Here is a 13,468-nt window from a genome sequence, read left to right as displayed (position 1 = left end):
TGCTTTAAAATTTTTTAAAGAAAAGTTTAATTATGGTAAATATACACAACATAGAATTTATCATCTTAACCATTTTTAAGGTTTTCAGTTGTGTTAATTACATTCAATTGTTGTGCAACCAATCTCCAGAATTCTTTCCACCTCGCAAAGCTGAATCTCTGTACCTGTGAACCACTCACCATTTCCCGCTTTGCGCAGCTCCTGGCAACCACCATTCTACCTCCTGTCTATGAATTTGACGTCTCTGGGTACCTCATATAAGTAGAATCACACAATATTTGTCTTTTTGTGCCTGGCTTATTTCATTTAGCATTACGTCTTCAAGATTCATCCATGTGTAGCATGTGTCAGAATTTTCTTGCTTTTAAGTCTGAATAATATTCCATTGTATGTATGTACCCCATTGTGTTTATCCAGTCATCTGTTCAGAGACACAGGCTGCTTCCACCTTTTGGCTATTGTGAACAATGCTGCTATGAACACAAGTGTACAAATAATTCTTTGAGTCCCTGCTTTCAATTATTTTGGGTACATACCAGAGGTGGGATTGCTGGATCATACGGCAATTGTAGGCTTCATTTTCTGAGGAACCGTCATACTGTTTGAAGACACTTAGCTTTTCATACATAAAAGAGCAATGACTGCATTCCCCAATTTTTCTTATTTCACTGCGAACACTTCAACACGGACTGGTGTTGGTCTGTAGATTAGTGCCTGGAATTACTGCTCCAACAAATAGAAACGTCTTCTTGAGGAGATTCACTCTTCAAATGAGGAAATCTGGAGTCTTTGTCTTGCCTGACAGGAAAGATAATTATTTTAAACCACAAAATATCCATTAAGTAGGTTGGAAAATTATACAAAAGCCATTAGGTTGATTGCACTATGAAAAACAAGACAGTTTCTATTATTCAATGTATGAAGCCACCACCATTTCAAATTTGGCTGTGGGTCACTGTCACTCCAGTATTGTGAACTTAAGGTAACAGACGCTTCCCTTTCCCCTGTATAATGATTGAGTTTACAGAAATCCTAGAGGTGATGGCCCAGCTTTCCAAAACTCAGGTTTCTCTGAAGTCTGTATGTATCAAGCTAAGTAAATTTTCTGGTTGGTGGGGTTTTAAAAAAATATCTTTTTTATTTAAGTTGTACATTTTAAGTTCTTTGTGAGCTCTAGAAGAAACTCTTCTGTTATTGAAACTCATGAGCTATTATCAAATAACTTTAATTCAGTAGAAAAGAATCATGTTGTATTAAAATGAAATCCTGATTCTAGCTGTCATACTCCTTGTTAATATTGGTCTTGACAGTATTTTTCACTTCTTTACCCAATCATTGGTGGGGATGGAGATGAAGGAACAGAGTAAAATGTATTATTAGTAAGCCATCTGTTAAAAGACATATTGGAAAAACCAGATAGATATACATCTGAAAGTTTAAATTGAAATGTTACATTTTTCTGAAAAAAATTCTAGATCTCTTCTAATTCCTCCATGGAATTTCAATGAATCACTTGTCAACAGATTACAAATTCTAAAATGTGAATTGTCATTACCAAAACCTATGAATCTGCTGTTTGCACAAGTCATGTCTGCAGTTCCTTCCTATTTATCTTTTCCTTTTGTGCTCAACTCACAGACGCAACTGAATCCTGGAAATGCTTTTACCTCTCTTGTATTTCTGACAGTCAAAACTGAGCCAGAGATGCGTCGAGGAGTGGTTCCCCCCTTTTTTGCCCTTTCTTTGCTAAATCCGTGTGCGTTTAGTGCAGCACATTTCATTTTCCCATCTGTATGATTTGTTTAAAGCTTGATATTTACATGCCATAAAAGAAAATGTTCTAAATGTACGGCGAAACACATTTCGTTGTAAAACCTGATTGAATGACTTCATGATGTGTAGGTGTGTTTGTTTCAATGAGAAGGTTGTAAGAGTGTTTCTGGCATTAGTGTTCTGGAGTTTAACATTTGTTCATCTGCACAATTTGCCCAGGAGAATGATATGAAAATGTATGTGCACCCAACCATTTCCTAACACTTGTAGAACCTTCTGCCATTATCACTATTACTGCTGCAGGTCAGCCTCTTATCATTAATTTTTTTCTTGTGATAAAATACAAATAACTTAAAATTAACCATTTTAAGCATTTTTAAGTGTACGACTTTGTGACATTATGTACATTCACATTGCTGTGCAAGCCCCTCATCCTTTTTCACCTGGGTTACTGCAACAGCCTTCAAAATCCAGTCTTGTCTTGCTTCTAATTTTGCCCCCATTTAGGGAAGAAACAAAAATCCCTGTTGACTGATTTTCACCATGGGCACAGGAGAAACAGGGTGAGATGGAAGGGGCATTCTATGCCATTTCTTCTATGCTTTAGGCGTCATGGTTGATGAGAATCAAATGCAGATAAAAGTTCTCGGGGCGCAGAAGGGCTTGTACCTGCCTCACCGGTTCCATCCCCGAGGCAGGTTATTCCTTGCTCAGGACTCACAGCCACAGCAATTGTTCTGTGAACCTAGAAAATACAAACACTCTTAAACTCATTTGACATTCAAGTGTCTGGCTGCCAGAAGCACAAACAGGCTTTCAGAAGCACAATCTTTAGCTTTCAGATGTGCAGAAATCATCATTTCAAAAAGTCGAGGCAAAAACTCTTAGATGGTTAAACTTTGCACCGTGCACACGAGCATAAAGCCTGACCAGCCTTGGCTGCACCTGGGGCAGCTGAAGTCACCTGGTCTGCACTAAGTCTTGAGCCTCTTGGGGAGTGGGGGGGGGCAGGGGTAGGAGCATCCAAATGAGGAGCCTATTGATGCAAACTGCTTCCGATTTCCAGTCCTGGGCAGTGCAGTTTTGTATCACCAGATGTCAGTGTGGAGTTTCCCAACTGCCACCTTCTCTCCTGCAGGAGATGTACCACACGTCACCCAGGATCCTTCCTCAATCAAGTGCTGGCAAAACACAGGGCTATTTTCAGCACCATAATTTCACCGAATATATTGTCTACTTACATATTTTGACTTGCCAGTGTTCTTTTAAAACGCAGAAACCCTGAACTAAAGGCTGCTCTTTTGAATGCCATGACTTTCTAATCTCAGTGATTGCATTTGGAAGGCAGCCCACAAGGCTGTTTTAAGGCAGATAATGGGAAGTCCCAGCTGGCACGTGGGGTCCTTGAAAAGCAGCATGTTACCTCAGCTACCTGTAATGCCCATCTTCAGGAAACCATGGCGTCCTGTGCTACCATGGTTCAAGAGTAGGGCAGGAAGCCAAGAAAAAATACGTGTGATTAATCACATGAGGATTTCATAGCATGTTTACTAGACTTTTTTTGTTTTTTGAGGCAGCTTATAATCAGGGGGTTTCTGAAATCTTAAAGAACAGTCATTATATTAGTTTCCTATTGCTGCTGTAACTAATAACCACCAAATTAGTTGCATAAAACAACATAAATTCATTATTTTACAGTTCTAGAGGTCAGAGATCCAAAATGGGTCTCCCTGGGCTAAAATCAAGATGTCGGCAGGGCTGTGTTCCTCGTAGAGGCTCTTAGGGAGGCTCCATTTCCTCGCCTTTCCAGCTTCTCAAGGGCACCAGCGTTCCTTGGCTAGTGGGTTCCTTCTGTCTTCAAGGCCAACAATGGCTGGCTGAGTCCTTCTTGCACTTCATCACTCTGCCTCTCCTCCCTTTCACTTATAAGAAAGTTCGTAATGACATTGGGCCCACTCATATAATCCAGGACAATCTCATCTCAAGATCCTTAGTTTCTTTATATCTGCAAAGTCCCTCTTGCCGTGTAAGGTAACACATTCACAGGTTCCAGGGATGAGAGCATGGACATCCTTAGGTGGGCATTTTTCTGCCTATCACAGTCATTGTTTCAAAGATAATAGATGATATGATTTTTGAGGTGATGAACTTAATAGCCTAATTCAGTGTAATAGAAAACTGCTGTCTTGGAAAATAACAAGGCCTAAATTTCCTTTGCTCATGGAATGTTAACAATGAAGAAAAATAAATTTGCCACACCCAGCATTGAAATGTGGTCGCCCTCCAATGACCGCACAGCACTAACTCTGCTGCCCCTCGTGACTCCCCATTTTCAGGATGTCTGTCCTAGGAACAGCACCAAGTTGGCACAGTGAGAACACACACACAGAGCAGGAGGCATGGTTCCAGCTCCGAGAAGCATTGTGCAAAATGAAGTTCAGTGCGCTGAGAAATCTGGGTAGGGTAACCTGTTTATACCGCCATGCAAATTCCACATAGGATTGGATGCCTAACGCAGCAGAACTGAACCCCACGCCTTGCCACACCTAAAGGCTGGTTTCGTTCTGCCTTGTAAAGCTGAATTCATCTCCTGACTTCTCAAACTTGATCTTTCCTACCTAGTGCTACCAGGGACCAGAAAACTTACCTGTTACCCTTGAGTGTTCCTTCTCAGCCAATCACAACATCCCATTGGTCTCCAAGACCTGTGGAGGCTACTCTCTCAATAGCTGCTGAAACTTCCCTACTCTTCTACTTCACTCTGCTTTCCTCCCTCCTATAAATAAGTTCTCCAACATACTGCCTGTGATCCTCCTAAACTGTAAATACAAGCATGCTACTTCCTGTTTACGAAGGTGGTTCCCTTTTGCCTTCTGGATTGACTCCAACCTCGTGGCCCGGCACACCAAGCCAGTTAGACTCTGCCTCAACCTACTTTTCCAGCCGATCTGCTCACCTCATCGCCTCCTTCTCTTCATTCCAGCTATAATGAACTGCTTGCAGTTCTTCAGATGATCAAAGCTCTGCCTTCACACTCCCTCAGCCTGGAATGCCTGTGGCTGCTTACGCCAACCCTCTCAAGACTCAGTTCAGTATCACTTCTGGGAATGTGGCTTTGTCCTTCACCCAACCCCCATCCTTGCACTCAGCTCCAGCATGCATTTACCACATTTCATCTCGTTATCTATAGCTATGTCCCCTGACTATAACCTCTAAGGTTTTTGAAGGCAAGGACCCTGTTTTGTTTAATTATGTATCTCCAGAGTTAAGCCCAGGATGTGGTGCATTACAAATGCTTGGTCACTTTTTGTTTAATGAATGAAAACATCTCTAGTGTGAGTCCCAAGGTATCCTGATATTTCCTCCCACTGGGGATGACCCAGTTCAGGGCTATGTTCCAAAACCTGCTGGGATTAGATCTATGTCCCTAGAATGTAGCCAGAACACAGCTAGCTTCTGGGAAAGAGGTGGGGCATGTTGGACAGTAGCTCTTATGGCTCAATACTGTCTGGTTGCCAGGGTTAGTCCTGGATGAGGAGCTTACCATCTCCAACCTGGCCTAACCTGGGGGCGTACATCAATCAGCAGCAACTCAAAGGGAATTGGCCACCTAAGGTGTGGACTGTCTGGGCTGAAAAGTGTAGAAGACAGCAAGTGTGAAACACACGGACTTAGTGTGGTAATGACAGCCTGTTAAGTCAGTAGTCGTTCAGGACATCTTTGTCACTGCTGCCCCTCGTGATCTAAGTTACTGAATCCTTCCTGTGTGCAGATCGTCTTAGAGCTCTAGACACAGGGTCTGTAGAGAGTTAGAAATAAAACAGAGTTCCTATACTCGGGAGGCTTATGCAATCTAGGCCTAAAATAAGGGGCTGGCCTGTATAGGGGCTTTTGGGGGAGGAGGTGGTAAGGGAAGAGGTCTTATATTACTTTTTAATCATTCCTGTATAACCACAGTGATTTAAACAAGTGGCAGGAAGGAGGGAGGGAAAGCACTTGCCCTGGAAGAGGGACCGTATGCATTATGCAGCAGAGAGTTATGTTTTCTCCAAGCTGTTCTTCACTTCTGTAGGCTGGGAAAATGTCCTCGGTAATGACCCCGTGACACACCTTTCCATGAAACTTTGTCTTTTCAACAATATGACCCTAATACTGATTGGGGACTCCTTTATTCTACTCTGTGTGGAATCTGAGAGATTTCTTGATAGTGGAGGAAAAGCATCATGGATTGTGGCTGTTTTGTATTAAGGGTTTTAAAATAAGGTTTTTAAAATATATTGTTTGCAAGCCAAAGTGAATTATTGAGAATAGAGCACAGTATAACTATTTAAGCTCTAATTAACACTCCATACCATTTTTATTAGCAGAAGCTAATATTGTGTCTCAAGCTGTTTTTAGAAAGGAAAGTGATTTCAGAATCTATGTTTGACATAGCTTAGGGATCTGCTCACAGACTGATTCATGTGAAATGCTATTAGGACCCCAAAGACTTCTTAGTGAAAGTGTAATTTAATTTAACTACGCTGTAGAATCAAGAGAATTTAAAAAAAAAAGCTTTAAATCTTAGATATTTCAAATAGCTTCTACTCTTCAAATACTTTCTGGTCTCCTCATGACAATTAAATTTCATAAAATGTATACATATGACTTGTAGTCATCTTTTACTATCAGTATATATTATTACAATTTTAATAGTTGGTTTTTAAAAAAATTTTTATTGGGGAAGGTGAACAGGACTTTATTGGGGAACAGTGTGTACTTCCAGGACTTTTTCCAAGTCAAATTGTTGTCATATCAATCATAGTTGTGGAGGGCGCAGTTCAACTCCAGGTCCAGTTGCCGTTGTTAATTGCAGGGGGCGCAGGCCACCATCCCTCGTGGGAGTCGAGGAGTCCAACCGGCAACCTTGTGGTTGAGAGCCCACTGGCCCATGTGGGAATCAAACCGGCAGCCTTCAGCTGGCCCCAATAGTTTTTTCTTTTCTTAAAATGTGTATACATTTTTTTGGCACCCTCTGTATACATATACACATACACATCCCATGGTAGAAAGCTGTAGGTTTGTCATCATGACATGTCATATTGTCCTCAAGACTAGTGATGTACATACTTATTAGCAAATTACTGCTACACATTATTACCAATAAATCCTTAAGTGTCAAAACACATTAAAATTACACAAAGTGGTAAAATCAACTCCAGTGAGTGCTAGTATAGTATATATTCAGCTGCATAATTCACACACACAAAAACTGGTAAATAATGTGCAATTTATGAAAACCTGCTAGGGATAATCCCATTGAGATTAAAGTCTGTGTATCTATTAACACATTTCAGAGTATTTTCAAACAGAAACTGAGTCTTTTGAGACCCACAACTGCTCTGTGAGACTGGTGTTATGCTCATCTGCGTTTTCCAGAGGAAACAGGTCTGGCCAGGTTAAGTGGCTTGCCCTAAATCCCACAGGCAGTGCTAGACAGAGCCGAGTGGGGGCCTACCTGTGACCGGAACTCACCCACTTCATGGTGTGTCCCTACAATCCTGTCAGGATTGGCTCCATCCTTCCTAAAAATCAATGAGAGTAAAGGGAAGGGAGAATTTGGCTTCCTCATGACAGAAAAAGTGAGTTACATACATTATATAAATTATTGATTTTCTCTGAAAAATTACCCAACAATGTGATTCTTAAATATTCCTTTAAATTAACTTTAGTTTTAGAATTTAAAATATGTTTCCAATCATCCCTAAAATACTAAATAGTGTTTTCTGTAGGATGTATTAAGATACAGTTTAATGTTTAGATGGTCCATTTCTTTCTTTAAAAAATAAAACATAATAGGAAAAATGTCTATTTAAAGAGGTAATTAGACATATAGTCCTATAGTTTGTAATGGAGACTGGGTAATGTATGACACTGAGTAAAATAATAAAATCAAATCAAAGGCAAAACCATGGCCATCTTTTAAATATTATGAGAGGAAAAGTGGGAGGATGGCAGAGACTTTAGTGAAGAGTATAGGCTGGTACTGGCTGCGGGAGAGCCCCGCTGGGAGGCTGAGAGCCTGACGGAAAGGGTCAGTGTGACAGGTCTCTGCCCTGTGCAAATCTGTTGTCCCACAAGTCCAAGATCTGACCTGGCACAGTTTTAAAAGAGTGGGCAAAAGACAAAAGAGAAACACACACACACACACACTAAATAAATGCCAAAGGGAAGAGACTCACCCCAACTGAATTTCAAATCAGATAACAGCAAACCCATCAGTCCGGTATTTTTATTGATAAACTCACAACTAGCTTCTTTGTTCCAGTGTGGGTTTCTGGCCACCAATTTTTGTCAACACCAAGTGCTTTAACAAGACAAACTAATTTTGAACCCAAAAACCATTGGTCAAAATGTCATCATTTAATCATGTAGGAGGAAGAAAAATAGAGCCTAGGAAAAAGCTTCAAATATTAGGAATTTCAAAGAGCTGGGGGTCTAGTTTCTTGAAGTAACTGAGACAATAAAACAACAGTTGTGATTACGTACAGGAATGTGTCATTTAGACCAGTGCATCTCTAAGTGTGACCTAAGGTTTGGTGGCAGAAGCATCACCGGCTTAGAGTGCAAATTCTCAAGACCCAACCCTGATTTACAGAATGAGGATCACCGAGGGTGGGGCCCAGCAATCTGTTTTAACAAGGTCTCCAAATGACTCTTCTGCGCACTGAAATTTGCAAAGTACCGATTTAAATCATCGCTTGTTAAACTACAGATTACAATCCATTAGTGGGTTGTAAAATCAATTCAGTGGGCAGTGACCAGCATTATACGAAAGTGAAATGGAATGAGAGATGGATGTATCCCATGAAGCATGGGTATGATCTCATAAGACCTGTTTCTGGTCTATCTATGTGCGTACACACCTGTATATACTGATTTGGATGAAGCAGCACTTTTCATTTTTTAAGAACTGGTATGGTATAATAAAGAAGCTACACATTTTAAATGAAGTCAGAACTGCTTGGTTGACAATAAAACATACTGATAGCTTAATGTGGATTTCTGTTTGGAGAGGGAAGAGGGCCAAAAAAAGAACATAGCAGGCTGAAGTTTTATAACTCCAGAATCTTAGTAAGGAAAAAAAAACAAAATGGCCTACCCAGAGAGGAAGTGGAAGGGGCATCCATCTACCACAGTAGAGATATCAAGGATAGGGACAAGAAATATTCATTCACTCGTTTATTCATTCATTTATAAATCATTTCTTTGTGAATATGGTATTCTCTTTTGAAAGCAATCAGTGATTAGATTAGATCAGTGGTTCTCAAACATGAGCATGCATCAGAATCTTTTAGATGGCTTGTTCAGGCACTTTTTGATTTAGCAGATAAGGTTGGGGTCTGAAAATCTGCCTTTCTGACAAGTTCCTGGGTGATGCAGACGTTGATCATCTGGGGACCATACTTTGAGGATCATTGATCTAAATGGTGGAATGAAGAGTTGTGCAAGATGGTGTTTCTGGAAACACAATTCAAAGCAGATAGAATTTAGCTGATACACACAAGTCGGGTGTGGTTTTTTTTCTGTTTGTTTTTTTTTTTTACTACATTTTAATAACTCTCACTAAAACTTTTTCATGTAACAATTTTTATTGTAAAATGTTTCACGAAGATTTAATATTTAGCTTAGGTATTTGTCAGACAATGGTTCTCGTGTGTGGCAAAGACATGTTTGCTATGTGCCTGCCAAAATTACTTCCTTTTCTTCCTGGGCACACATATAAAACTGTATTTCCTGATCCCTTTGTAGTTAGTTTAGACCATGCGACTGATTTCTGCCAGCATGGATAGTAGGCAGGAGAGATGCAAACCCTTCCAGGCTTGGCCAAAACTTCATTCAATACCTGCCCTTTCTTTTTGGCCAGCCAGATGCACAAGGTCTAATAACGGACTCTGTGAGGGGTCCAGGGACCTGTTTAGTCAGTAGATGAGAGCCTGAGTCCCTGAGGTACTACTTGGAGGAGAGACACACAGAATTGCCACTTAAGTGGGGAACTATTTAGAGAGAGAGGAGAGGGTATACCAAGGGAACTCGCAGTGCGCTTTCACTGCATCAAGGCCCTGAGGTTTAGGGGTTTGTTTCCTCTGTGTAGCTTATCATGTTCTAATATGCTGTGTTTGGCACTGAGTAACACAAAACATATTTATATGCTGAATGAATGATCATTACAATTCCAAGGTTTATCCTCTTACGTCCAACATTCAGCCTGTGAGTGGCCTTCTCACCACTCATTTATTCAACAAATATTTACCTATAGGCTACTGGTGCCAAGCACTGCAGTGGTCAAAAAACACATGCTTTACATGCCCTCATGAAATTTACAGTCGTGTTAGAAATGGACATAAATCCAATCAATCACTCAAACAAATGTAAAATTCCAACTGCTGTGAGTGGTATGAATGCTGGAAACCTGGAAACTTGAAGGGGATTTTTTCTTTGTTAGGAATAAATGTGGGACACTTTTAAGGTGTAATTACCATTTGGGTAAAAATGACTTAAAAATACAACCAAGTTGGGTGTGATGAAGCACAATATATAAATCTAGACACAACTAAGAGTCATCAGGTTTTATTGTTAAATCTTTCCATTTAATAGTTTTAATTACTGAATAGGATGTGTTCCATATCATAGTTATCTAAACTTTAAAAAATGCATGTATAATGATTAGTGTGAGACTCTTGCACTTACCAAGTGTTAGCTCCCAGAGACTTGCAAAAGTCTTTTACTCCGTTTTTAAATCAGTGTTTGTCATTTTCTCTATTAACAGTAGGAGCTTACAGTATCGGTAACAATTCCCTGCTGAACCACAGTTTTATACCAAAGGCTTCAATTAATAATAGGTAAATCAGATCAAATCACTAAATACCTCCCTGAATTGAAACTTGTTACTATGATAACCACTTTGGCCTTTCAAACTTTTCTCTACTTACCAAGTAAATGTCGGTTTACTTGGAAAAGCGTTGGTTACTGAGAATTTTAATAAATTCCGTTTCAGAGAAATTATTGGATTCAAAAGTTGCAGGTGCCCTAGGGATTTAATACAAACATCCCAGGTAGGGAAACAAAAGTCCAAAAAGGTAAAATAATTTGCTCATTACACGTAATTTAGTTTTGGTCCCAGACCTAGACCCCAGGTCTCCTAAACATGGCGCAGCTTTCTCTGCACCAGTGTTTGCCCTGCCCGTGAAGGTCAGGCTGGATTATCCTTAGTTCTTCCAACTCTGCTCTTCCTCCAGGATTGGGGTTTTTGATTGGATAGAGCTAATTCAAATTAAGTTGGCTTCTGCTACCTTGGTTGTTTTGTTCTCACTGTTCTCAGTCTTTTATTATTAGCATTGCTGAGCATCTGTTTCATGTAAGACCCACTTATTTAATAACACCAACGAGGAAGTTAACACCCACCCAAACTGAACGCCTCGGGACAAAGAACACAGCCATACCTGGCACCAGCTAGGAAAAGGTGAAGGGGACTCACTGACTTCTACTGCGTCGGATTGCCACATGCGAGAGGAGGGGCCGCCTTCTGGTTGGCGCCCGGAGGGGCTCAGTCCTTCCAATTGGCTTAGGCCCCGCAGTGGAGGAGGAGGAGGAGGGCGACCTGGAGGGCAGGGCGGGGCCAGAAACCTGTCCATCACTGAGTCCGCGGGTGCAGCACCTACCACACTACAGTACCTTGGAAAGGCGGTACCCGGCCTGGAAGGCCGCGGCAGGGGGAGGCGGGGCCAAGCTGGCGGGAGCCAATCCGCCGGGCGGCGCGAGGGGGTGGGGGCGGGGTCACCGCGCGCGACCCAAACACACAGGCCCCGGCGCACCCTGGGGACTCGCTGCTCCTCGGCCTTCCGGTGCGAGGGCCAGGCAACCTCCTGCCCTCCCGGGCACCCCTACAGTTGTGGCCCAGACCGCTCCCCGCCCCTCCTTCGCGGGGGCAGCGCGGCGACGGTTGCCGGGAAGCACGCGTCCCTCTTCCCTTCCCTCTCTCGTCCTTCCCGCACGCGCCACCCATTTTTCCTCTTTTTCCGTTAACAGCTGGGTGGCTGGGGGAAGAGGGAAGGTGGCCCGGGCGAAGTCTGGGCGGGCGCCTCCCACTTACCCGCGAGCCGCAGTGGGAGCAGGAGGATGGCGGCGGTAGCAGCGGCCGCCCGGGAGGAGGCAGTGCCGAGGCCCGGGGCGCAGAGCGCGGCGGTGGCGGCAGAGAGCGGCAGCGGCCCGACGCGGTGCAGCAGAACCGAAACCAGCGGTAGCCGCACAACCACCTGAGTCTCCCTTCCCTCCCGAGCCAGCGAGCGGCGCCCGCCGGAGCGGGGACCTCCTTTCTTTCCGCCTTTCCTTGTCTCCCGCGCCCCCCGGAAGGTCGCCGGTCTCGTCCAACGCCCCCAAGAAGAGCGCGCCGGGCGCTGACTGCCCCTCGGGGCGCCGGGCGGCGGCCCTGGACGTGCGGGCTTTGCTCTGGGCCGGCCGCGGCGCCGCGGCCCTGCCCTCTAGCTCCCGCGCTCGCTCCCGCCCTCCCGGAGCTCCGGGCGCTGCGCGCGAGCCCGGCCCGGGGCAGGGCGGACATGGGCGCCAAGCAGAGCGGCCCGGCCGCTGCTAACGGCCGCACCCGTGCGTACTCTGGCTCGGATTTACCTTCCAGTAGCAGCGGAGGAGCCAATGGAACCGCGGGCGGCGGCGGCGGCGGCGGGGCGCGGGCCGCGGCCGCTGGGAGGTTTCCGGCTCAGGTGCCCGGCGCGCACCAGCCCAGCGCCTCCGGCGGCGCCGCGGCGGCCTCAGCGGCCCCGCGCAGCCGCTCGGTCGGCGGGGCCGTGGGGACCGTGGCATCCGGGGCTCGCGCCGCGCAGTCCTCCTTCAGCATCCCCAACAGCAGCAGTGGCCAGTACGGCTCGCAGGACTCGGTGCACAGCAGCCCGGAGGACGGCGGCGGCGGCGGCGGTGGCGGTGGCGGCAGCGGCGGCGGCGGCGGCGGCGGCCGGGACCGGCCGGCGGGCGGGGGCCCGGGCGGGCCGCGCCTGGTGATCGGCTCTTTACCAGCTCACCTCTCGCCGCACATGTTTGGAGGTACGGCCCCCTCCCTCCCTAGCTCCCAAGGGCGGCACGTGGCCCGCGACTGCGCTTGTTTTTACCCTTCTCCTTTTCTCCTTCAGCCTGAACCCCGGGGGTTAGCCGCGGGGCCCAGCCCGGTCACCCCTCCCGGGAGGAACATTGCCACTTAACCACTGCGGCGCCGCTACCGCCTGACCCTAGTGTTTGTTTTTTAAACAACGTGTGCACCCTCACCTCCTAGCGGCTCCCATACACACCTTGTTTTCCCCGTGACGTGAAAGCAAATGGTTTAAAACAAACCGATGCTGCAGTACTGGTGCTCGTGGTTTTCAGTATCAGGAAGTCAGAAGACCAGTTGCTAAGTGTCGTTCTATGTTGGGACTGGAGGGGTGAGCAGTTTTCAAATTCCAAAAGTCAGAGGGTTCAAAACATGAGTATTTGAAAAAGGAGGGAGTTACCGCGTTTGGACTGTTAATATAGAACTAATTCTTAAGTCTGTGCAAATAGTCCGACGTACTACGTACACTTTAATTGGATAAATGCGTTAGTGAAAAGTATTAACCTCAGTAAACTGCTACTTTAGGGAATGGTTAATGTGAGTCCTGCTTAGTTTGGA

At 44.7% G+C, this 13,468-nt stretch overlaps 1 protein-coding gene and 1 long non-coding RNA gene across 9 annotated transcripts in view; one reads left to right on the top strand and one right to left on the bottom strand.

Annotated features, from left to right (window-relative positions):
* Positions 1 to 197: 197 nt before the first annotated feature.
* LOC141573216 (uncharacterized) lies at positions 198 to 13,409 on the bottom strand. Of its 4 annotated transcripts, none has more exons than XR_012498923.2 (5): positions 13,110 to 13,409; positions 11,256 to 11,413; positions 7,288 to 7,337; positions 2,217 to 2,518; positions 198 to 798 (listed from the first exon to the last, which is right to left on the bottom strand). It is a non-coding gene; the product is annotated as an uncharacterized LOC141573216 (long non-coding RNA). The 4 variants fall into 4 exon arrangements; XR_012498922.2 differs by lacking the exon at positions 13,110 to 13,409 and adding an exon at positions 12,439 to 12,575 and having other exon boundaries at positions 7,288 to 9,273; XR_012498920.2 differs by lacking the exon at positions 13,110 to 13,409 and adding an exon at positions 12,439 to 12,575.
* The window catches only part of ZNRF2 (zinc and ring finger 2), a 79,200-nt gene continuing 78,008 nt past the window's right edge, over positions 12,277 to 13,468 (top strand). For all 5 annotated transcript variants that reach the window (XM_074340939.2, XM_074340942.2, XM_074340941.2 and 2 more), the window contains exon 1: positions 12,277 to 12,867. In XM_074340939.2, coding sequence (XP_074197040.1) covers positions 12,369 to 12,867 — 499 coding nt within the window. In that variant the 5' untranslated portion in view covers positions 12,277 to 12,368. The remainder of the gene's footprint in view (positions 12,868 to 13,468) is intronic.

Source organism: Rhinolophus sinicus, chromosome 4 (assembly GCF_057876585.1).
Source record: "Rhinolophus sinicus isolate RSI-liver-muscle chromosome 4, RSI-T2T, whole genome shotgun sequence".
Lineage (NCBI taxonomy): Eukaryota > Metazoa > Chordata > Mammalia > Chiroptera > Rhinolophidae > Rhinolophus > Rhinolophus sinicus.
The sequence above is the reverse complement of the archived record's forward strand: the minus strand, read 5'-3'. Positions and strand labels throughout refer to the sequence as shown.